Here is a 23,888-nt window from a genome sequence, read left to right as displayed (position 1 = left end):
GAGGTAACTGGGGAGATAGGTTATATAGGTGGTGAGGATTAAGGAGTGCATTTATTGTGATGACCATCAGGTACTGTATGGGAGTGTTGAATCACTAAATTCTATACCTGAAACTAATATTACACTGTAAACTAACTAACCAGAAGTTAAATAAAAACTTAATTAGAAAAAAGTACTTAGAGCACCAAATTCCTGCTTTATCACAGCTCACTGGATGGTTGCCAAATTTATTTTCAACCCACCGGAGTCTGAGGTTTCATTTTCTAGAGAGGTCTCTGAACAGCAGGATGCCAAGCACAAACCCTAACCCTGAGCCTAGCCTTAACCCTGACCCTAAACCTACCCCTACCCCTACCTCTACTGGTAACCTCTAAACTCTACCTCTAAGCCTACCAGTAACCCTAAACCTAACCTCTAGGGAGGTATCTTAACTTCAGGATATGAGGAACATACCCTCACCCTGACCCTAACCCTAGCTCTAACCTAATCCTAACCCTAAGCCTAACCCTTACTGTGAGCCACTAACCCCTCACCCGAACTATAACCATAACCTTAACCCTAAACTTATCCCTCTAGAGAAGTGTCTGAACAGCAGGATAACAGGCACATACCCTTACACTGGCCCTAGCCATAACCCTAATTCTTATCCTAGCCCCAAACTAACCCTAATTCAACATCTGAGGGTAAAAAAAAAAGAGAATTGGCATACATCTATAATGAAATATTACATAGCAATGAAAAAGAATGAAATCTTCCCATTTGCAACAACATAGATGTAAATAGAAAGCATTACTTTAAGTGAAAACCTAATCAAAACGCATACATATACCCTAGCCCCTAACCCCTAACCCCTAACCCTAACCCTAAACTTATCCCTCTGGAGAGATCTCTGAACTGCAAGATAATAGGCACGTAAAATCACACTGGCCCTAACCCTTATTCTGGCCCTAAACCAAACCCTAATCCTAGATATAACTAATCCTAGGTATATATATACCTCATCATTTTCCATATATATACATATATATATATGAAAATTTAAGGGGCGCCTGGGTGGCGCAGTCGGTTAAGCGTCCGACTTCAGCCAGGTCACGATCTCGCGGTCCGTGAGTTCGAGCCCCGCGTCAGGCTCTGGGCTGATGGCTCAGAGCCTGGAGCCTGTTTCTGATTCTGTGTCTCCCTCTCTCTCTGCCCCTTCCCCATTCATGCTCTGTCTCTCTCTGTCCCAAAAATAAATAAACGTTGAAAAAAAAAAAAAGAAAATTTAAGACACATATATGAAAATTACTCATAAAAAATAAAAAAGAATGAAATCTTGCCATTTGCAAGGACATGGATGGAACTAGAGTATTATTGTAAGTGAAATAAGTCAGTCAGAGAAAGACAAATATTGTATGATTTCACTCACATGTGAAATTTGAGAAATAAAACAAATGAGCAAATAGAAAAAAAACAAGGCAAACCAAGAAACAGACTTAACTATAGAGAACACACTAATGATTACCAAAGGGGAGATGGTTGGGGGTTATGAGTTAAATAGGTGACAGGGATTAAGGAATGCACTTGCGATTAGCACTGAGTTTTGTATGGAAGTTGAATCACTATATTATACACCAGAATCTAATAATACACTATATATTAACTGGGATTAAAATAAAGTAAAAAAAAAAAGAATTTCAAGGTGGATATGGTCAATTAGTCTTCAACAAAAGAGGCAACAATATGCAATGGGAAAAAGACAGTCTCTTCAACAAATGGTGCTGGGAAATCTGGACAGAATGAAACTGGACAGAATGAAACTTACAGAATATACAAAAATAAACTCAAAGTGAATTTAAGGCCTAAAGGTGAGACCTGAAACCATAAAAATCCCAGATGAGGGGCGACTGGGTGGCTCAGTCGGTTGAGCATCCAACTTTGGCTCAGTCGTGATCTCATGGTTTGTGAGTTTGAGCCCTGCATCGGGCTCTCTGCTGTCAGCACAGAGCCCACTTCAGAGTCTCTGTCCCCCACTTCCTCTCTGCCCCTCCCCCACTTTCACAAACTCTCACACAAAAAAATATTTTTTTAAAAAACAAAAACAGAATCATAAATGAGAGCATAGGCAGTAATTTCTCTGACATCAATCATAGCAACATTTTTTGTAGATATGTCTCCTGAGGCAAGGGAAAGAAAAGCAAAAATACACTATTTAGACTACATCAAAACAAAAATCTGCAAAGCAAAGGAAACAATCAACGAAACTAAAAGAGAACCTACTGAATGGGTTAAGATATGTGGAAATGATATATCTGATAAAGGATTAGTATCCAAAACATATAAATAACTTACACAACTAAACATAAAGAAACCAAAACAATCCAATTCAAAATGGACAGAAGACATGAACAGACATTTCCCCAAAGAATACATACAGATGGCCAACAGACACATGAAAAAATGCTCAATATCATTCATCAACAGGAAAATGAAAATCAAAACTATAATGAGATATCACCTCACACCTGTCAGAATGGCTAAAATAAAAAACATAAGAAACAAGTGTTGGCATGGGTGTGGAGAGAAAGGAACCCTGGTGAGAATGCGAACTGGTACAGACACTGTGGAAAACAGTATGGAGTTTCCTCAAAAAGTTAAAATAGTCAAAATAGAACTACCCTATGATTCAGTAATCACACTACCGGGTATTTACTGAAGAGACACAAAAACATTAATTCAAAGGAATACATGACCCTCTATGTTTATTGCACCATTATTTGCAATAGCCAAATTATGGAAGCAGCCCAAATGTCCATCAATAGATGAATGGATAAAGAAGATGTGGTATACATACACAATGGAATATTACTCAGCCATAAAAAAGAATGAAATCTCACCATTTGCAACAACATGCATGGAGCTGAAGAGTATAATGCTAGGCAAAATCAGCTAGTCAGAGAAAGATAAATATGTTTTCATTCATATGTGAAAGTTAAGAAACAAAACAAATACACAAAGGACAAAAGAAGACAGAGAGAGACACACAAACCAAGAAACAGACTCATAACTATAGAGAATAAATCGATGGTTACCAGAGGGGAGGTGCATGGGGCAGGGGCAATGGGTGAAATAGGTGATGGAGATTAAAGAGTACACTGATCATGATGAGCAATGGGTGATGTATAGAATCGTAGAATCATGACGTTGTACACCTGAAATTAACATAACACTATATGTTAACTATACTGGAATTTAAAAACTTAAAAAAAATTTTTTAAAGAATTTGAAGGTGGTGACAGGAGATCATTAAGCCAAGTACGGGGCCCTTCAGCCCAGGGGCCTGTTTGATTGCACAGTCCACATGCCCATGAAGCCATCCTTGACCACACCTGTACATTCCTGCAGAGAATTTCGGCAACCTGAGAAACTATACTCTATTTCAGTTGCTTTCTGTGGCACCTCTTCTTTTATGTGCACATCCCCATGCATTTTTCTATCTTTAGCCATTAAAATATCTCAGATTATTGATCTCTGTGCATCAATCACATTCCCAGATCACCATAACACACTAAGGAAACAGGAAATTGAGCAATCCCACTCATGCTATCAGAGGACTGCTAATTCTCAACTTTTATAAGGGTCCTGAAAGAAGTGAAAGGCAGACAACTTTCCAGAACTTGGCAACACCTTGCATCAAGCAAGGGAGAGACTCCTCTAGGCACCATTCCCCAGAATCTTGGCTCCTAGAGCAAGCTAAAGAGTTTTGCCCAAGTTCACTGGTCCCTATAAAAGCAGGGGTAGGGACCCCAACGATGACAACCTCACCACAACACTGCCCCCCTACCCTACTCTCTCATCAGTGCATTCAGTGGGACAACCAGCTCACCACCAGTATGTACCTGCTCTCTGGTCTTGCTGGGGCTCCAGGCCAGTCCACTCCAAGAGGTGGTAAAGAGCTCAGGCAACTTGTAGTAATTTTTTTGAAAATTAATATAGAGCCACAGCTATGTGAAAGGAAGCAGTGATACTGCTTCCGATAGCTTCTATGAAAGTCACAGCTTATCATATATTACTCTAATTAGGGTGACCACAGAAATTCATCAGCCAAAACTGGGACTTTATAGGAGTGAAAGGAGGGACTGTTAATAATTTTGCCAGGAAAGTAGGCATAATCTAGGACTGTCCCTGACATGCTGAGACACATGGTAATCACCTCTTTGTTTTCTACAAAGCTCATGCAAAAGTCACTGTTCCCTAGTTCATATGTGCCCAGTTTGTTTTTCTATCCAAATTATTTGCATATGTAGTTTATACAACCTGTGCTTTCATTAGAGAGAGAGAGAGGGAGAGAGAATCCCAAGCAGGCTCCACACACTGTGAGCACAGAGCCCTATGCAGGGCTTGAACTCACAAACTGTGAGATCATGACCTGAGCTGAAATCAAGAGTTGGATGCTTAACCTACTGAGGCACCCAGGGGCCCCTGACCTGTGCCTTTAAACTAGTTAACTCTATCTGCGCTTGACTATCCCTCTAACTTTTAAGGGCATTTTGAGTTCAAATTTTAGCCAAATTCGAATTGCTAACTCTTCTCTTCGTTTCCTACTCAATAGCAGACCTAACTAGAAATATGATTCAACTGGCTTTAAGTCATATAAAACTCCCCTAATTGGTAAAATTTCAACCTTCCCTTTCTAAATGTTCTGTTGTTCATGACAATGACCCCAGCCTCTTAAAACAATCAGTTGTCAAAGAGCAATTAAAAACTAGTAAGATTTAAACTCACAGATGGACAGTCCAAAATTAATTCTTCAATGGTTACCAAGTCCAGGCCAAGCTTCTCCGCTAGAATTTCAAATATATATTTGTATGAAGGGTCAATTTTCGTTTTCCGATTTTCCCTTGCTTCTCTAAATCTTGCCTAAAGAATGAAAACCACAGGGAAAAATTGTTAATTATGAGAAAAGACCACCAAAAAAATTAATGTGACATAAAAGTGCCACTTGAAAAATCTTATTATAAGCACAACCTGTCTCTCTTTTAATGTTTCCTGGAGATTTGGAATGCCACTCATGCTTCGATGATATCGGGATGATTTTCGGGAAGACTGGGAAAGCACTTCAGAAAGCAGGGATTGGCCCAGTCGTACTGCAGACTTAGGTCGGACTCTATATCCACCTTGCTCATCATGCTCAGAAGCAGGGACATTCAGAAAATCACTTCCAGAAAGAGCAGGATCTCTTTCAGAAAGAGAGCCAGTTTCTACCGTGGAGGCTGCCCCTGTCACAGAGAGCGGAGCCTCTTCGTCCAAAGGAGGAGGGGCCTCTTCTCCTGGAGGGGGCGGAGCCTCATCTCCCGGAGGGGCGGTACCTTCTGAACCAGGGGGTGCTGCCTCTCCAGAAGAGGGAGGAGCTTCTTGCCAAGAGGGTGGACCACCTTCTTCAGAGCTCATGTTGGCCGTGTTTTCCTCCCACCGGGCACCTGAATCTTCAAAACCTAGAATTATACAATGTTTTCTTGTAAAACTGTACAATAAATGGAATGTTCTGTGTTAATTTGTTCCTCCCCTTGAGCCTGGACAGGTAGCAAAATCATCTATTTCTCCCTTCTTACATTAACTGAAGAAGCTAAGCTCACAGGACTAGAGAATGATTTTTAACGAGGGACAGCACACATATACCTAGGGCCCTTTTGAAACTATAAGAGCTCCTCCTGACTATGATATGCCTCTAGGGGACTGCCACTCCACACACATCCCATCCCTGTCATAGTAATTACTGCACCTGATGGGAAGGTACCTGTCCTCGGGTATGTAAGGGCTGAAAAACGATTGAAAGCCACAGCATTAGAGCTGAGATACTGACTTGTCCGAGAGACAAGGCAAAGAACCACACGGAAGGAAATATTCCTTGCAAGGAGGAACTCCGTGACACAATTCACTAATCACTCAACCGTCCAGCCATCTCATCTATATACGCATATCCAAGAACCCCCAGAAAGCATAAAACCTCCTCTTAGCAGTGTGAAAATTAATAAAAGGAAACCTCATTTAGTATGTTTTCGGAAGGCCAGCAGGGGGAAGCTCTCACATCCTACCAGCCCTACCACTGGTTGTGAATTGCAGAGCAAATAGCAAGAGCCTGACCTTGTACATGGATACTACTTTCCTATCCCGCAGGATTTATGAAAGACTTTCCCTTCCCCCAGCAATAGCCCAGGCAATGACAGGATGTCACAACTCAGCCAATGAAAAGCCACTATACTTCCAGCTCCCAGCTTACTCCAGTGGACTTTTTGTTTATAACAGCATCCCCCTAAAATGTGACTGTGACTATTTATTAAAGCAATGGTATCATATAAAGTATAAATCTGACCTACTCAATCAGAAAATCTCTAAATACAGGAATACAGAAGTTATCATGAGCACATTAAGCAGGAAAATTAGGAGACACCAGGGGAACAGGAGAAAATGTCACTTATAGAGAAAGAAACCACATTATAGGGCAATAATCAAACTTCCATCGAAATAAACAAGTTTTCAGGATATGGCTACGATCCAGAAGCCAGGAGAATAGTAAACACTTGAAGAACACAACAACATAAAATTCCAAAGCAGAGACTTCAAAAGAAGACAGAGAACGAGGCTTTTTAATGAGAAATTCTGAGGACACTGGTGCACACCTGCCTAAGTAAGACGGTCCTTCTTGTGGAGGGACATGAGCAGCCCTCCATAAGACAGAGACAGCCTGTAACCTGCACCCCACAGCTGCCCCCTCCAGCTTTTCCAAAGATCCTATAAACAGCTGAAATGGTTTTCTTTGATATCCTAAATTGGCCTACTCAAGAACAGAAATACCCCAACTGACCTACCTTTTTGCTGCCAGCTAAGCACTCGTGGCCAAGGCATGCAAAAAAGAAAAACTGTTCCAAAACCAACTGCAGACTTTTTTTTTTCTCATCCCCCTTTCCTCTCTCTCTTTTATAAACCTCTCTCCTCTCTCCTTTATAAATTCCAGGTTTTGTCTTTGTTCCTTGACCACAATCTAATGTATACTTTCTTCACATGTGAGTACATTTGCTTGGAAAGTAACTAAGTAAACATCTCTGAGTTATTTTTGGACATAATGATCTGCAATTCCCAGGAGTTGTGGGGCCCCTGGGTGGCTTGGTCAGTTAAGTGTCCGTCCCACTCTCGATTTTGGTTCAGGTCATGATCTCACGGTTCATAGGATCAAGTCCCATGTCAGGCTCCATGCTGACAGCACAGAGCCTGCTTGGGATTCTCTGTCCAACTCTATCTGCCCCTCCCTCGCTCTCTTGATCTCTCTCAAAATAAATAAATGAACTTAAAAAAAATACCCAGGAGTTGTGTTTGCATTATCTTGGCCTAGAGGAGTTAATTGTACTATCTATACTAGTTCAAGAACAAGTATAATGATACATACTAGGGAAGTCATATCAACTGCCTGTCACTCTGTTCTAATTTATGCTTTTGAATTCTGCAAAACAATTCACTTTACTCAGTAGGAGAATCATGCCCATTCTCAAAGGATATTGTCAGGCATGGTTGTCTAGTTTCTAAAACCAAGGCAAAATTTACTTAAATTTCAATATAATGGTAAAACACATACACTGACTAAGCTCACTAGCACTAGAGAGATTCTCTGCAGGCAACTAGTGCTCTTTCTAGAACCACCATTATTTATACCACTATAGAGTCACTATTATTTAAGCCATCAAGGAAAGGTGAAAATTAAATCATGATAGTATGTTTAAGAAGTCAGGGAAGTATTCAATTAATCTTAATGATTTTTTCATCTAAAAATGGCCACTATTTTTTTTAAGGGTTGGCACAGATTAAATTTTCAGAAAAACGTTATTATCCAACACAGTTCATTCCCTGAGGAGTCCAGGTTTCTGAGATTCATGGCACATAATTTCAGAACTAGAAAAAAAAAACCTTAGAAAGTATCTAGTTCAGCTCTCCCTTTTTACTGCTAATGAAACTAAGACCCACAGAAGTCATAGGTCTTACCCAATCACACAGACAAAAATGATCTTTCTAAATATCAGATCATATCATATCACTGCCCTACTTCTGGGTGCCAAATACAAACTCTTGTGTCCTCCAGGGCTTTCCTGACTCGGTTCCAATCTCTCCAGTTTTCTTCCATTGCCTTTGCCCTGGGCGTTGCCTGAGGTCACAGCAGCTCTGGCAGTTTCTGAAAAAAAGCACTGTTCTCTCACCTCTAGTCATTGGCTGAGAGCTCACAGCCTAACGAAGGAGGAAAACATACCAACCCTTAAAGTTTCATTACAGTGAGCCAAGGTGTGCACAAGAATCTGTAGCATCAGAGGAGAAAACTCAAGAAGGAAATCTCTAGGGAGGAGCTGTCATTTAAGGTAAGTCTTGGTAGGGTACATATGAGTTCCATGGAGAAGACTGGGGAAGTCATATTAATTGTCAACAATTAAATGCCAAGTTCTATGCTTGGGGAGATGTATAACGATGCTTGATAAATACATATATTTATATATATATAACACATGACCAACAAGCACATGGAAAAACACTCAATGCTCAACTAAGACAATGCAGATCAAAACCACCAGGAGATGGCACTTTACACCCACTAGGATGGCTATAAATTTTTTAAAAATTTTTGTATTGTCTATTTATTTTTGAGACAGAGCAAGCATGTGTGTGTGCACGCGAAGGCTGGGGAGGGGCAGAGAGGTGGGGGGGGGGGGGACAGAGGATATAAAGCAGGCTCCGTGCTGACAGCAGAGAGCTTGATGCAGGCCTTGATTGAACTCATGAACCATGAGACCATGACCTGAGCCAAAATCAAGAATGACTGAGCCACCCAGGTACCCCTAAAATTTTTAAGACAATAAAAAGTGTAGAGAAGGTTGTAGAGAACTGTAAATCTTCATCCATTGCTGGTGGGAATGTAAAATAGTACAGTCTCTGGGGAAAACAGGTTGGCAGTTAGTTTCTCAAAAACCTAATCACAGGGGCGCCTGGGTGGCGCAGTCGGTTAAGCATCCGACTTCAGCCAGGTCACGATCTCGGGGTCCGTGAGTTCGAGCCCAGCGTCAGGCTGTGGGCTGATGGCTCGGAGCCTGGAGCCTGTTTCCGATTCTGTGTCTCCCTCTCTCTCTGCCCCTCCCCCGTTCATGCTCTGTCTCTCTCTGTCCCAAAAATAAAATAAAAACGTTGAAAAAAAAAATTTAAAAAAACCCAAAAAACCTAATCACAGAATGAATGACCACATGAGCCAGTAATTCCAGTCCAGGGTAGAATTTTACCAATTCCACGCAAGAGAATTGATAACATCTGTTCACACAAAAATCTGTAGGTAAATGTTCATGGCATACCTTGAAATGTGGCATACCTTATAATGGAATATTATTCTGTCATAAGAAGGCATGAAGGACTGTTACATGCTAGAGCAGGGATGAACTTTGAAACACCACACTAAGTGAAAGAAGCCAAACACAAAAGGCCACATATTGTATGAATCTTTTTATATGAAATATCCAGAAAAGGCAAATCCATAGAGACAGAAAGTATATCAGAGGTTGCCAGGGGATAGGGAAGGAAGAACTGGGCCTAATGGCTAATAGGCCTGAGTGTCTTTTTTGGATAATAGAAATGCTCTGGGATTAGATAGCGATTATTTATGGTTGCACAACACAGTGAATATAATAAAAACCATTGAAGGCTATGCCTTAACATGGTGAACTTTATGTTATGTGAAATAAGCTTATAACTCAATTTTAAAATGCTATTTTCAGGGGAGCCTCAGTGGCTCAATCCATTAAGCTACCGGCTCCTGATTTCAGCTGTGATCATGTTCTCACAGTTAGTGAGTTTGAGCCCTGCATAGGGGCTCCACACTGTTGGAGCCTGCTTGAGATTCTCTCTCTCTCTCCCCCACTCTGTCTGCCCCTCCCCTGCTCTCATTCTCTCACTTAAAATAAATAAATAAACTTAAAAAAACTGTTAACAGGGTGCCTGGGTGGCTCAGTCGGTTAAAAGGCTAACTTCAGCCTCTCAGGTCATGATCTCAGGTGTGGTCTGTGAGCTCAAGCCCTGCATTGGGCTCTGTGCTGACAGCTCAGAGCCTGGAGCCTGCTTCTGATTCTGTGTGTGTGTCTCTCTCCACCCCTCCCTTGCTTGCTCTCTCTCTTTCTCTCTCTCAAAACTAATAAACATTAAAAAAATAATAATAATAAAGTAAAAAATTGTTAAAACAAAATGCTATTAAAAAAAAAACGATAAACACTGCAGTAAGGAAATGACCAATTTATTGACCATCTGTCGGGAGGCTTTAGTTTAGAAAATTTCCCCTCAAACCCACCAGGGGAAAAAAGAAGGCATTTTAATATTAAATAAGAAAGGTAAAAAAGAGATAGAATTAGTTTAGGCACAGATGACTGTTAACCCTCTGTAGGCACCAGTTTCCCCCACCCCTTACTCAAATAGCTATTTGTGATCTTGCAAAGAAAGAATATTAAAGCTAAAAATGCTTCATTTAGTCCTGAATATCACCAGTTGGGTTAAAGAGTACCTATGGTTACTAAGGTCAGGCTGAATCCCTAGCCTTAGAGAAGGAAATTTCATTGAAAACAAGTATGAAAGGGAAGAAAAAAATGAAAGCTTCTCCCCTGTTCCTGTGCCACAGCCCCAGCCGCCATGCAAAATGGTGTAACTACTATGTGCCCAGGGCCACAATACTCACTCTGGGAGGCAGAAAACAAGGAGACTTTTGTCCTCAAGGATTCACAATGCTATTGGAGAGAGAATCTTCGCAAATCAGTCAAGAGTGTGAAACTGCAGAGTTCTACTGGAAAATAATACAGAGAAGGGAAGAATTAGTGTCAACAAAATAGACAAAGAGGATTTCATGGAGGATTTGAGCATAAGTTGCATTTGAAGACAAAGTTGCATTCAATAAGAAGAGAGGGAAGAAACCTAGAGAGAAAAGTAAAGAGGTAAAGACAGGAAAGGCTATGAACAGGTCAAAAAAGGGAGAAGTTAGTAGGGGAAAAAAAGCTTAGAATGATGTCATATTATATTTATTCTTCCAAATGACTATAAACAGCAAGGATTCAGAATCAATTAAAATAAGTAAATAACGAATGATAAAACATGTTTTTTTTTAAGCACAGATCTTAATGCTAATATGTTAGAAAACTGTCTCAGTTCTTTTTTTTTTTCAACTTTTTTAATGTTTATTTTATTTTTGAGAGACAGAATGTGAGTGTGGGAGGGAGCAGAGAGAAATGGAGACGCAGAATCCGAAGCAGGCTCCAGGTTCTGAGCTGTCAGCACAGAGCCCAACGTGGGGCTTGAATCCATGAACCATGAGAACATGACCTGAGCTGAAGTTGGACACCCAATTGACTGAGCCACCCAGGTGCCCCCAAATTGGCTTAGTTTTGCCAGTGATTTTTTTTCTAGCACTCCTAAGTAGTTCTGAAAATCTCATCAAAAATTCATCAAGTTTATCATAAGATACACAGAAGAAATCCATTTTGACTGACTCTGCTCATATGCTAATCTAATAAATGCAATCTATAGCTTCAATTCAGGTAAACATTTCACTATAACATATATACACTTTCCACCTCTATGTGTGTCGTCTTGCCTCAGTTTCCTTGGAACTTAGGTGAAGCTGTTTAAGGAGAAATAAAAAGCATTTAATTTCTGAAACATTAGAATACTTGCAAGTTTCATGAAAGAGTTTAACTTGTGCTCTACTAAGTGCTGATATCTATGTACCTGCATATATTTTTTAAGATTTTATTTTTTATTTTTTTAATATTTATTTATTTTGAGAGAAAGAGAGATAGAGTGTGAGCAGGGGAGGGGCAGCGAAAGGGATTCATAGAATCCAAAGCAGGCTTCAGGCCTCTAAGCCGTCAGCACACAGCCTGATGCGGGGCTCCAACTCACAAACCATGAGATCATGACCTGAGCCAAAGTTGGACGCTTAACCAACTGAGCCACACAGGAGCCCCTTTTAAGATTTTATTTTTAAGCAATCTCTATACTCAGTGTGGAGCTTGAACCCACAACCCCAAGATCAAGAGTCAAATGCTCCACTGACTGAGCCAGCCAAGTGCCTCAATATTTCAAGCTAAGGGCAGGATAAGCTCTTATTCTGTAAACATTAAAGAGTGTTTATGGTTAATAGTCTATGAACAAACACTGAATATAAAGAAACTGATAACCAGGTATTAATCACTATTGTGACTGAGAAATAAATAAATTCTAAATAATTTGTTATGTTTTAATATTTTTAAAATAAATCACGTATCTAACCATGGGGTTTGGGGTGATATTGGGGTTTAGAGCCAGTGGCCAAGAAAGAATTCTTGAAAATGTCTTTGGTGCAAAAAAGATGATTTTATTAAAGCACAGGGACAGGACCCATGGGCAGAAAGAGTTGCACTGGGGCTGTGAAGAGTGACTGATTATAAACCTTCAGGTTGGGAGGGGGTCAGGGACAGCTTAAGTCTCTAAGGAATTTTGGAAGCAAAGTTTTCAGGACCTTGAGGGGCTAGCTGTTGTTAGGAAAATGTCATTTATTATATTCCTTAGTAAAACCTCAGTCATGAGACTTCAGATGGATATCAGGGGCCATATGCTTGCAGAATAATTGCCAACATATACTTGGGGGTTAAAGTAAAGAAGGCTTGCAAAGGAATTTTTATGTGTTTTAGCAGACTCACAGGATCTTGGGGGTGGGAGGAAGGATCAGGATAATAATAAGCCAAGATTCCATTTTGCAAAGTGTCATCATCGAGGCAACAGGGCTCCTAGAGGAAGGTCACTCGGCCTGTTTCAAGGACTTGTAAATGGGCTATAGGCAGTAAGGGAATTTCATTTCTCATTTGCCTTTGTTTCCCACATCACCATGGCAAGCACTTAAACCTCGTTACATCTTGATGAGGGTGATATTAGGGCTCCAGGAAATGGAGTCTATAGGTTTCTGGAGATTAGGCTACGGATAAGATTGCCTTTTTCTTGCAGTTTACTAAGTTATCTGTAAACTGAAGGAGACTCCTGTCCTGCATACCTGTGATTTCTCAGTCACCCATTTGCTTTCTTTCCTTTCCCCTGTTCTTGAGCAGCCAGGAGTGTCCGAGGAATATCTCACATATCCCACCTGGGGGTAGGGAGGAGGTGCTTTTAGCCTGTACTTTTGCCCTCAGCTCCCCCCATGCTCCCTCATCATCTAAGACACTCAAAATAAATAAATAAATTGCCCAATAAATAAATAAACCATGGCCCACGTGGGGAGATCTTGCCTACGGGAAGTGTAGAATTCTTCCTCTTAACAAAATAATTTAAGATGCATTTTCTACATGGCTTTCAAATGCCAAATCGTACTGGGCATGTAATAAACTCTGAAAATAAAATACCAGCTTACCACTTCCAAAGACTGATGCAACCATTTAATTTTAGGTTAGGAAATGTGTACAACTACTTTATTTAGAATTCCTAAAAACTGTACCAAAAGTTTGAATAGAGTACATAGTTGAAATGGGAAAATCTTAGTAAACATGAATTAGCTTACTATATTATTCACATTATATCCAATTTGTATGTATGTATGTACGTATGTATGTATATATATATACAGAGAAGGTTGATTGTTCACTGCAACATGTTTGTAACAGTAAAAACAAATGCAAAAACAAACATACTTCCTGGAAACATCCAAAAAATGTCCCTTCTAAAGGACCCATTGTATACCTAAAAGGAATATAACACTCTGTGTTAATTATACTTCAATTTTTAAAAAGATGTTAAATATAGTAGGTGCTCAATAAGTGGTAACCAATTACAAAAAAAGAGAAAGAGGAAGGGAGGAAGAGAGGAAGGGAGGAAGGAAGGAAGAGAGGGAGGAAGGGAGGAAGGAAGGAAGGGAGGAAGGAAGGAAGGGAGGAAGGAAGGAAGGGAGGGAGGGAGGAAGGGAGGAAGGAAGGAAGGGAGGAAAGAAGAGGTAGGGGGAGAACCCATTAATTGAACTGCAGTACTAAGGCCAAATGCTTGGTTCCTGGACTTGTTTTGAAAGCATAAACAGAACTATAGTTGTATTAACTGCATTAACTTAGCTCCACGTACTGATTGGTTCTCTACTTATGTTTTATGCACCTCTTAACCTCAGGCACGATCAATCATTAATTGCTTCTTTACCCCCTACTCCCCGGTTACCCACTGATTGTAGAGACCTAATGGGAAACCAGACAGTAACATTTGTCTTGACATATCTGATTCTACTAGGTGCCAAATAGTTCCTCATTGTGGGAAGAATGCTTACCTCCAGATTGTTTCAAGGCCCCCTCCCTTAAGGTTTCAAGAAACCCCTTAGCCTCCTCTCATGTACAGAAGCTGTCCCAACGCTTAGCAGGGGGAAGCAGCTTTGGGAATGACCCTTGCCTTCTCCTTGGTTCTGTCCTTCTGATCATAAAGCTTTCTTTGCTTCAGAACTCGTGCCTCAGGCATTGGCTTACTGCTCATTGGGTGGGTGCACAGACAAGTTTGAGCTTGATAATAGTATCCTGTTCAATAAAATTTTAATACAGACACTAGAAATAAAAAGAATGAAGTAGAACTACATCTACAGATGTAGAAAGATCTCCAACACGGATTATTTATATGAAAGAAAAAAAAAAAAGCAAAGTACACTACATAACAGTACCAACTGTATACATTTTTATAAGTGTATATATAAATGCGTATATATGGTATTTCATCTTTTCTAAGATGCACATTTTTTAAAAGGTTTAATTGGCAACATTTTTTTCTTTCATCACATGTTTTCCTTCATGCAGTTACATAACTGTAATTTTCATTTACGTAACTGCATAAAATTATGATCAGTAATAGTTTAGATTTGATAAAACATGTTAAAAGCTTTCCAGGAAAGATACACAAAAGTTATCACCAACGATCCCCTTGAGAGAGAAAGATGGAGGGGGAAGTAGAGGAAGAGTTGTACTTTCCAATTTCATAACTTTCTGTATGATTTTTTAAAAAATAGAATCATGTGCCTATTTTACTCATATGTGTATGTATCATATACAACAACACATGACACGTGTTCTTATTGTCCCCTGCACCATTAACATTTAGAACCTAAAATTCCCTATGGATTTTAGGATTTGGCAAGATTACTTATGCAATAAAGACGCAAGTATTCATACTTGGCTAGCCATCGAGCAGAGTGAATTCAGGATAAACACCTATTCATCTTTCCCCTCCACAGACAACTTGATGCCACTTGCAATCATTCTCAATTTCCACCAGTCCTTTTCCTTAAGTTCAATTTGAAGGTTCATTGCACCTGCACAAAGTCATCCCTGCTCATTTTCAGGAGCAGTTAGGACAGTGGACTTCTCCACCCATAGGAAGACTGAAGTGAGCAAATGACACACCAGGGAGCGAAGCCTACAGCCACTTCAACCACATTCCTTCTTCTTACACCCATTTCTGTAACCCTATCCCTTCTTGCATTAGTTGATTCCTGATTGTGGAGGGTCTTCTGTGTGCTTGGCGGCTGTAGCTACATATAAAATTAAGAGACCCCGGGGCATCTGGGTGGCTCTGACTTCAGCTGAAGTTATGATCTCACAGTTTGTGGGTTTGAGCCCCACATCAGGCTCTGTGCTGATAGCTCAGAGCCTGGAGCCTGCTTCAGATTCTGTGTCTCCCTCTCTCTCTGCCCCTACCCTGCTTGTGCTCTGTGTGTCTCTCTCTCTTAAAAATAAATAAAAACATTAAAAAAAAAAACCTAAGAGGCCTCTTCTGGAGCAAAACAAACAAGTTGGGGGGACAGACCGTTAAACATACACTGGATGGTCAGTGTCAAGAAAAGGTGAATTAGCAAAGGGCTGAGAGGGACTGACATAAAAGAGAAACTTCTGGAAAACAACCTGACAGACAAGACATTTGAGTTGGGTCTGAAGAAGAGCTGTCATGAGAACATGGACTAGGGGAGTATTTATTCCAGGCTGCAGGCGGGGGGGGGGGGGGGGGGGGGGGGGGGGGGGGGCGGGGGATAACAGAGTGCAAATGCACCAAAGCAGGAAAAGGGAGAGCTTGCTTGGGAAAAGTGGGACACTCAGTGAGGAGACTTTCGGGTTGCAGGGGAGAGAGGAAAAGGGAGGTAGAGAAAATAAGCTGGAGGGATAGGTATTTTGTCTGCCTTAGTTTTGAACTCTTAGCAGGGGGAATGAAGAGACTGGGATTTACAAAAGGCGATGACTGAGCTGGGGTTGTGCAGTAGGGTGTTAGCTGGGCTGGTCGAGAGGACTAGCTGGGAGGTGAGAAACTGAATTCCAGCACCGACTGTGATCCCCACCTAGGGAGGAAAGCGGGCCTTCGCACCCCGAGAAGGGAGGGCTAGGGACAGAAGCTCGTCGCGTCCCCGTCGAGCCCCCGCCGCGCACTCACCTGCCGCCGCCCGCAGCTCGCCCAGGTCGGCGAGGAGGCCGGGGTGCGCCGGGGGAGCTGCTCCCGGCTCCGCGGCCACCGAGGTGCGGCCGTTGGGCGTCCGGCACCGGTTCGCTCTGGGGCGCCCCGCGTGGGCTGTGCTGGGCGCTGCTCCCCGCGCGGTGCCGGGTGCGGGAGCACAGGCTGCGGGGGAGGCCCGCCCCCGCGCGCGTGCTCTTCTGCACGGGACACGCACCCCACCCCCACCCCGCCCCGCCTTCGGAGCTGGAGAAGTGAAACATCGTGGAGCGGCCAGGGTCATTGGGTTACTGAAGGGCAGCCACCTAGAGCGGGAAATTGAGCGGGGTGCGGGCTTGGGAGGATTCCAAGGTATGCTTTGAGAGGACTGCCATGGAAATGCTTAAATGTATAAAATGAAGTTTTCTATGGCCTTTTCTTTCCTTCTTTCCTTTTATCTTTCTTCCTTTCTGAGATTTCTTTCTTTTAAGTAATAATCTCTGCGCCAAATGTGTGGTTGGAACTCACCACTCTGGGATCAGGAGTCGCAGGCTCCACCCACTGAGCCATCCAGGTGCCCCTATGACCTTTACACTTTCTGAAGCTACTTAGTGTTTCACTTGAGAATATTAATTGTTTTCTGTTGAATTTGTTTGCTCAGAAACCTATGACTGGTAATACAGAGACCAGAAAGACTCTGAAGAAAATGGACTTCTTTTCAAAGTCTACCCCCCTGCCCTTTCCAGTACGTTTCTGTTTTCCTTATAACTCCCTGACATGGTGTGGCTGGTGTCGGTTTTAATTAGGTATTAGAGTCAGTCTTTGACTGTAGAGCAGATCAGTCCAAAATGAGAACTGGAAGATCTGACAACTGATTAAAACAAAAACAAAACATCCCAAAGCCAGCAATGACTTTAAAAATCACAAGTAAAGTTCAATAAAACATGGTCCATCCATGTTAAGAAGTACATGCGGTGATTATGCAGTATGAAGTTATGGGGTCCACAGGGAACTATGCCAAACTGCAAGACCTAACTGTCCTCTGACTCCGAGCTGTATCTTTAGCTAGTGTTTAGGCAATTAAGTAGATGACAGCAATCACTTTAGGACCTAGAACCAACTGCTCACTTCCCGTCGGAGGGGCACTGGCTGGTTTACTGCTTGCTACAAAAGATGATGAGCCCTTAGCCCTGGATTCCTTAGCTGCCCCCGCAATCCACCATCTGCATGTGAGCCACAGTGTTGCCCAGTGGTACTTGGGCTCAGAACTGGTTTCCCTTGTGATGATATTCCTGCTGTTTGTTGGGCTGTGAGTAATAAAGGGTTTCTCTCTGGCCCATTTTTTTTTTTTTTTTTTTTGGTCTCATCATCTATTTTTGGCACTTATGGTTTAGTCCTTGCCATCTTCCCAGCGTATGTCTATAGATTCTATGTAGTAACAGACAAATTACAGAATGTTATATATTTTAAAGAACCTTAAATATATCCATGTGCCTTAACCTACAAATTCCTCTTTTGAAAATATATTCTAAACAAATAATACTGTGCCAAATATGGACACAGGTTTTGTTCTAAAGATGTGCACTGCAGTATTAGGTTTGTAGCACCGTGATCCGTGTAATAGTTTAATGACCTCTGACAGAAAGTAGGCTCATGGAATACTGCCAAATGATAACACTCCTGACGATGCCTGAGATATGGGAAAAGTACATCTTCTAGAGAGTTCTCTTAAGGCTTCATGGAAAGAAAAAAACATGCAGCATATATAAAACAGTAGATGGTTGGATTACCCAAGACCTTGAAAATACAATGAGGGACCTGGTTCTTTGTCTGGTAATAGATCCACTCTAGATCCTGGATGATCTCACCTTGAGATCATTAACTACATCTGCAAAGACACTATTTCTAGATAAGGTCACATTCACAGGTACCAGGAATTAAGACTTGGACATATTTTAGGGGGACACAATTCAGTTCACTACAAAGAGCCTATACATATTTTTTGTATGTGTCAGTTAAGATTAGATTAGAAAATCTATTGAGAGTATGTTTAAAACACTTTTATGGTTAAGTTAATTTTCCTCAATGGACATCATTTTATTAGTTGCTTAGGTACCTATTGCCAGGTATTTTAGATTTCTGCATTGGCAGTCTTTTTCTTTCTTTTTCTTTTTTTGCCAAATAGAATGGACAACTAAACAACTAAACAAGGTAAAAAATGTGCTGTTTCAGCCATAAACCAATAATCCTGGAAGAGTAAACTCAAGACATTAAACTATAGATAGTCACTCAATATTTACATGTGTTTTATTTGAATGTCTGGCTACTTAAATTGTGGCTATATTAGGACAATTATAACATAACACATATTGATAATCTGTGTACTCTAATTGCATATTCCCTACGGAATCTAGACATCTTCACTTGATTGTTTTGACATTTTTATTTCTGTCAATAGTGTGATCTTTCTGTCAGTGGCTGAGGCTTGAAAAACAGACTCATCATGGAGTTATAGATTTTTGGAACAGGAAGGGAACTTGGATATCATCTTATTTCCTGCACTTTGTTTTACAAATGAGGACATCCAGGATTAGAGAGCAGCTTCACCATTTGAGTTTCAGAACTAATTCATTGAGCTACCAGGCAGCATGTCCCATGACTAAAATTCAGGACCCCTGTTACCAGTTCAGTATTTTTGTCCCTTACTATGTACACTAATAATAATAGTTACAGGGCTGAGAATCAGTTCCTGACTCAGATTTGCTTACTTAATGCTTGAAAATTAATACTGTAGAGACAAGTGATGGCAGGCAAAGAAAGGTTGCTTTATTCAGGAAGCTGGTAACCTGGGAAGAGGGCAGACTAATGTCTCAAAGACCATCTTCCCCATTCAGGGGAAGCTGGAGGGTTTTAAAGGGGGAGGCACGGGTGGGGCACCTGGTTGGCCCAGTCGGTTATGCATCCAACTCTTGATTTTGGCTCAGGTCGTGATCTCACGTTTTGTGTGGGTTCCAGTGCCTGGTCTGTCTCTGTGCTGACATGCAGAGCCTGCTTGGGATTCTCTCTCTCTCGCTCTCTTTCTCTGCCCCTTCTCTGCTTGCGCTCTCTCTCTTTGAAAATAAAAACATTAAAAAATATATTTTTAAAACAGGGGAGGCATGAGAAAAGGGAGGGGGCTATGTGCAGAAGAAGCAGGTGCCCAGGAGATTTGTCCTATGTTGACATGACCTTGAACGGACCTGCTGGCATCAGTGGCAACTGTTTTCCAATGTAGTCAGGCCTTATCTTCTAGGAAAGTTGGGTCGAGCAAAGTTGGGTCCTTTGCTTCTCAAGGCCAGTCGTCTGAAAATCGCAAGGAAAGTAAGTTAGTTCTGCTATAGATCAAGGGACTTAGTTCAGCAAGCAAGGAGTGCATAAGCTTGAAGCAAGTTAACCCTTAAGACAGGTTGGAGTACTGTGACAGACCCTTAATCCTGTGACTGGTGTCCTTAGAAGAGAAAGGGGTGAGAGATTTTAGACATAGGGAAAAGGCCGTGTGAAGACAGAGGCAGTGATTTATGCTGCTGTAAACCAAGGAAAAGCAAGAGCCACCAAAAGCTGGAAGAGGAGAAGGAGGATTCTCTCCCAGAACCTTTGCAGTGGGGGATAACCCTGCTGACACCTTCATTTCACACTTTCAGCCTCTAATATTGTGAGAGAATGAGTTTCTATTATTTTGAGCCACCACGAGTTCGACGTTTTGTTACAACTGTAGGAAACTAATAATCCTTCTACCAAAAAAAAAAAGAAACACTTATGTTCTATTTGGAATTTGTGTCTTCTCAAATAGTGACCATTTTACACTACTCCTTCCCCATTACTGCTGCCTTTCCTTTTATTTCTATATGTGGCACTTATTACTTTTAAGCTTTTGAAAGTATATTATTTAATATTTAAGATATACAGGGAAGCATAAAGAATGAAACAATTATCCATTTATCCACCATCACCTTTAGTTATGAAACAACGTCAAAATATTTAAATCCCCCGTATATCCCTCCCCTCTTCTCCTCTACCATCCCTTAGGGGAAATCATGTTCCTGTGTTTGGAGTTGTGTATTCCTAGGCATTTCCTGACCCCATCACTCTAAGTATATTTAGCCCCAAGCAATACATTCTATCGTTGCACAGTTTAAAACTTTGCAAAAATGGTGTTCTGCCATATGGATTCTTCTGCAACTTTTAATTATTTCATTTCTATTTGTGAGATTTATCCATGTTGGACTATGTGCCTCTGATTCATTCATTTTCACTTACGTATAGTATTCTGCTGCATGAAATAACACTGTTTTCTTGCTTTTGGACACTTAGGCTTTATCAATTTTTTTTCTATTCAAACCATGTTAAACCAGTATAGTCACAATAATCCTCTAGGACATATGCTTATTCACGGATCCTAGGATGTACTCTCTGTAACTTTACTAGATACTGTCATTATTTTAAAGTGTTTATAATAATTTGGGTTTATATCAGCAAATGTATATGAATGAATTTCAGTTCTACATTCACATCAACACAGACTTTTGATTTTTAAATTTTTGTCAATTTTAAAGGCAAAAAAGGAACCTCATTTTTATATTAAATTGCATTTTTCTGTTTACCAGGGAGTCAGAGCATTTTTTTAATATGCTTATTAGGTATTTGTGTTTCCTCTTTCCTAAACTGCCTGTTTTTCTTTTTTGTCATGTTTTCTATTCAGTTACTTATATTGTTTGCATTGATTTGTAAGAGTTTTTACTTATTATTGATACTGATCCTTTGATGGCTATGTGTGTTGCCCCTACCTTCTCCCACTCCATGGTTGGTTTCTTTTTTTATTTTTTTATGGTGTGTTTTAGTTAAGATCCTTTTTTCTTTTATATTTTGTACTTTTACATTAAGAAATTTCTACCATGAATTCATAAAGATATTCTCTGATATTTTGCTCTTTATGTTTTAAGTTTTTGCTTTTTTACATATATATATACATATATATGTGTGTGTGTATGTATGTATATAGTGTTTATTTATTTTTGAGAGGGAGAGAGAGAGTGGGAGCAGGGAAGGGGTAGAGAGAGAGAGGGAGACGCAGAATCTGAAGCAGGCTCTAGGCTCTGAGCTGTCAGCACAGAGACTGACGTGGGGTTGGAACCCAGGAACAATGAGATCATGACCTGAGCTGAAGTTGGATGCCCAAATGACTGAGCCACCCAGGTGCCCCTCACATTTATATTTTTAGTACACTTGGACTTTTGTTTTTCTTTATGGTATGAAATAGGAAATCTTTTCTTTTCTCTTATAGATAAACTATGCTGTCCTAAACTATTCATTGAAAAATGTATCTTTTCCCTATTGATCAGCAGTACTAGCTCTAATCTATATCAAGTTTTTACATGTGTATGTATATATTAGTTGTGTATTGCTGCACAACAAATTATCCCAAAACTTTGCAGCTAAAAATAACAAAATTTTGTTATCTGATAGTTTCTGTGGGTTAGGAATCTGGGAATGGTCTAGATGGATACTTCTGGCTCCAGGTTTCTTATAGAGTAAAAATTATGGGGTCAACCAGGGCTGCAGTTATTTCAAAGCTGTATTGGGAGAGGACTCACGTCCGAGCTTACACATGTGGCTGTTGGCTGGCCTCAGGTCTTGACTGGCTATTGATAAGAGACATCAAACAGTTCCTTGCCACATGAGCCTATCCATAGTGTTGCTCACAATGTGGCAGCTTGCTTACCCTCAGTGAGAGATTGGAGAAAAAGAAAGTGAGAAAGATCTCCCAAGACAAGAATCACTGTATAATTTAATATCAGAAGTGACAAGCCATCACTTCAGCCATAGTCTATGTTTTGGAAGTAAGTCATTAAATCCATACTCAGGGGGAGGGGATAACACAAAAGTGCGAATACCTGGAGATGGGGATTATTGGCGACATCTTAGAGCTGCCTATCACAGTTTCCATTTATTGATTTCTGCCTACCAGCGCCATTACCACACTGTATAACTGCAGCTTTATAGTAAATCTTATTATCTAGAAGTTTAGGTCCCCCTACTTGTTTATTTTTCAAATATGTCTTGCCTATTTGGAGATCTAAAAATAGAATCTGGAACCAGCTTATTCAGTTCAATAAAGAATCCATCAACATTTTTATTAAAATTGCATTACAGAGGTGCCTGGGTGGCTCTGTCAAACTCTTGGTTTTGGTTTAGGTCATGATCTCACAGTCCGTGGGTTTGAGCCCCACATCAGGCTCTGCGCTGGCAGTGTAGAGCCTGCTTGGGATTCTCTCTCTCTCCCTCTCTCTCTGCCCCTCCCCTGCTTGTGCTCTCTCTCTCTCAAAATAAATAAACCTAAAAAAAATTACATTAATAGGTTAATTTCATTAAAATGAATCAATATTTTATGATATTGAGGCTTCCTATCCATTTATATGGTTTATTTCTCTTATATCCTGAAAGTTCACCAGAGGGTCAGGGGAAAGGACAGTTTGGAATGTCTTTTTAATAAAACATCTCAGACAAATTTCTTTTGTCTGGGTTTCTATGGAATAGTTCAGTGATGCACAGTGTATGGAGGGTTTATGTTGCCTCAGTTCCTGGATTAGCAGCTTTAAGGTCTATTTCCATGCTGAAGTTCTGTGGTTCCAGTATACTGAGTCCTCTTATTTTATAAGAACAGCCTCCCTCTTCTTTGGGGGAGCTGCTGCTTCTCCCACTTCAAACATGTGGTTCTAATCCTGGTTGCCAATCACAGTGCCCGGACCACAAGAGTTAGCATAGGTCCTAGTCTAGGCCAGTCATAGCTCCTCCTATTTTATCAAGTTGGAATTTAGGGAAGTGGTTGCTCCCTCTCAGGTAAGAGGCTGAGAGGCTGAGAGCTCTAAGCTGCTGGACTGGAAAAGTAAGTATGTCTGACAAAATGAAGTGGAGATGAGGAAAGAAACTGAGATGAGAGATGGAGACACCTTGGTGGTGGCCAGGTGCCTGGTGCTACTTGTTTGGTGTCAGATGCATCCCTGCCCTGCTTCAGTCTGATTAGGTGAGCCAATAAACTCCCATTTTCCCCAACCTCTTGCCACCAAAATCCCTAACATGTATCTATCTTCTTGCTAATTTACAATAGACCCTCCTATTCATTTAAAAACCCTTTGTCAAATCTCATTCCTCATTAATTTACTAACATAAGGCCCTTTTCTTTTTTTTTATTTTTATGTTTATTTTTGAGAGAGAGGCAGAGTGTGAGTGAGGAGCAGAGAGAGAGGGAGACACAGAACCAAAGCAGGGTCAATTCTCTGAGCTGTCAGTACAGAGACCGACCCAGGTCTTGAACTCATGGACCGAGAGATCATGACCTGAGCTGAAGTTGGACGCTTAACCTACTGAGCCACCCAGGCTCCCTGCCCCAGGCTCTTTTCTAA

The 23,888-nt window shown here is 40.9% G+C and overlaps 1 protein-coding gene across 7 annotated transcripts in view; it reads right to left on the bottom strand.

Annotated features, from left to right (window-relative positions):
• Positions 1–16,624, bottom strand: part of DNAH8 (dynein axonemal heavy chain 8) — a 330,151-nt gene extending 313,527 nt beyond the window's left edge. For 3 of the 7 annotated variants that reach the window (XM_045057484.1, XM_045057485.1, XM_045057487.1), the window contains exons 1-4: positions 16,453–16,621; positions 10,727–10,828; positions 5,008–5,474; positions 4,765–4,899 (exon numbers count right to left, since the gene is read on the bottom strand). In XM_045057484.1, coding sequence (XP_044913419.1) covers positions 4,765–4,899; positions 5,008–5,430 — 558 coding nt within the window. In that variant the 5' untranslated portion in view covers positions 5,431–5,474; positions 10,727–10,828; positions 16,453–16,621. Of the gene's footprint in view, positions 1–4,764; positions 4,900–5,007; positions 5,475–10,726; positions 10,832–16,452 lie in introns of all 7 variants that reach the window. The other 4 variants (XM_045057486.1, XR_006597730.1, XM_045057489.1 and 1 more) reach the window with 3 other exon arrangements.
• Between the last annotated feature and the right edge of the window lie 7,264 nt (positions 16,625–23,888).

Source organism: Felis catus, chromosome B2 (genome assembly GCF_018350175.1).
Source record: "Felis catus isolate Fca126 chromosome B2, F.catus_Fca126_mat1.0, whole genome shotgun sequence".
Classification (NCBI taxonomy): domain Eukaryota; kingdom Metazoa; phylum Chordata; class Mammalia; order Carnivora; family Felidae; genus Felis; species Felis catus.
The sequence above is the reverse complement of the archived record's forward strand: the minus strand, read 5'-3'. Positions and strand labels throughout refer to the sequence as shown.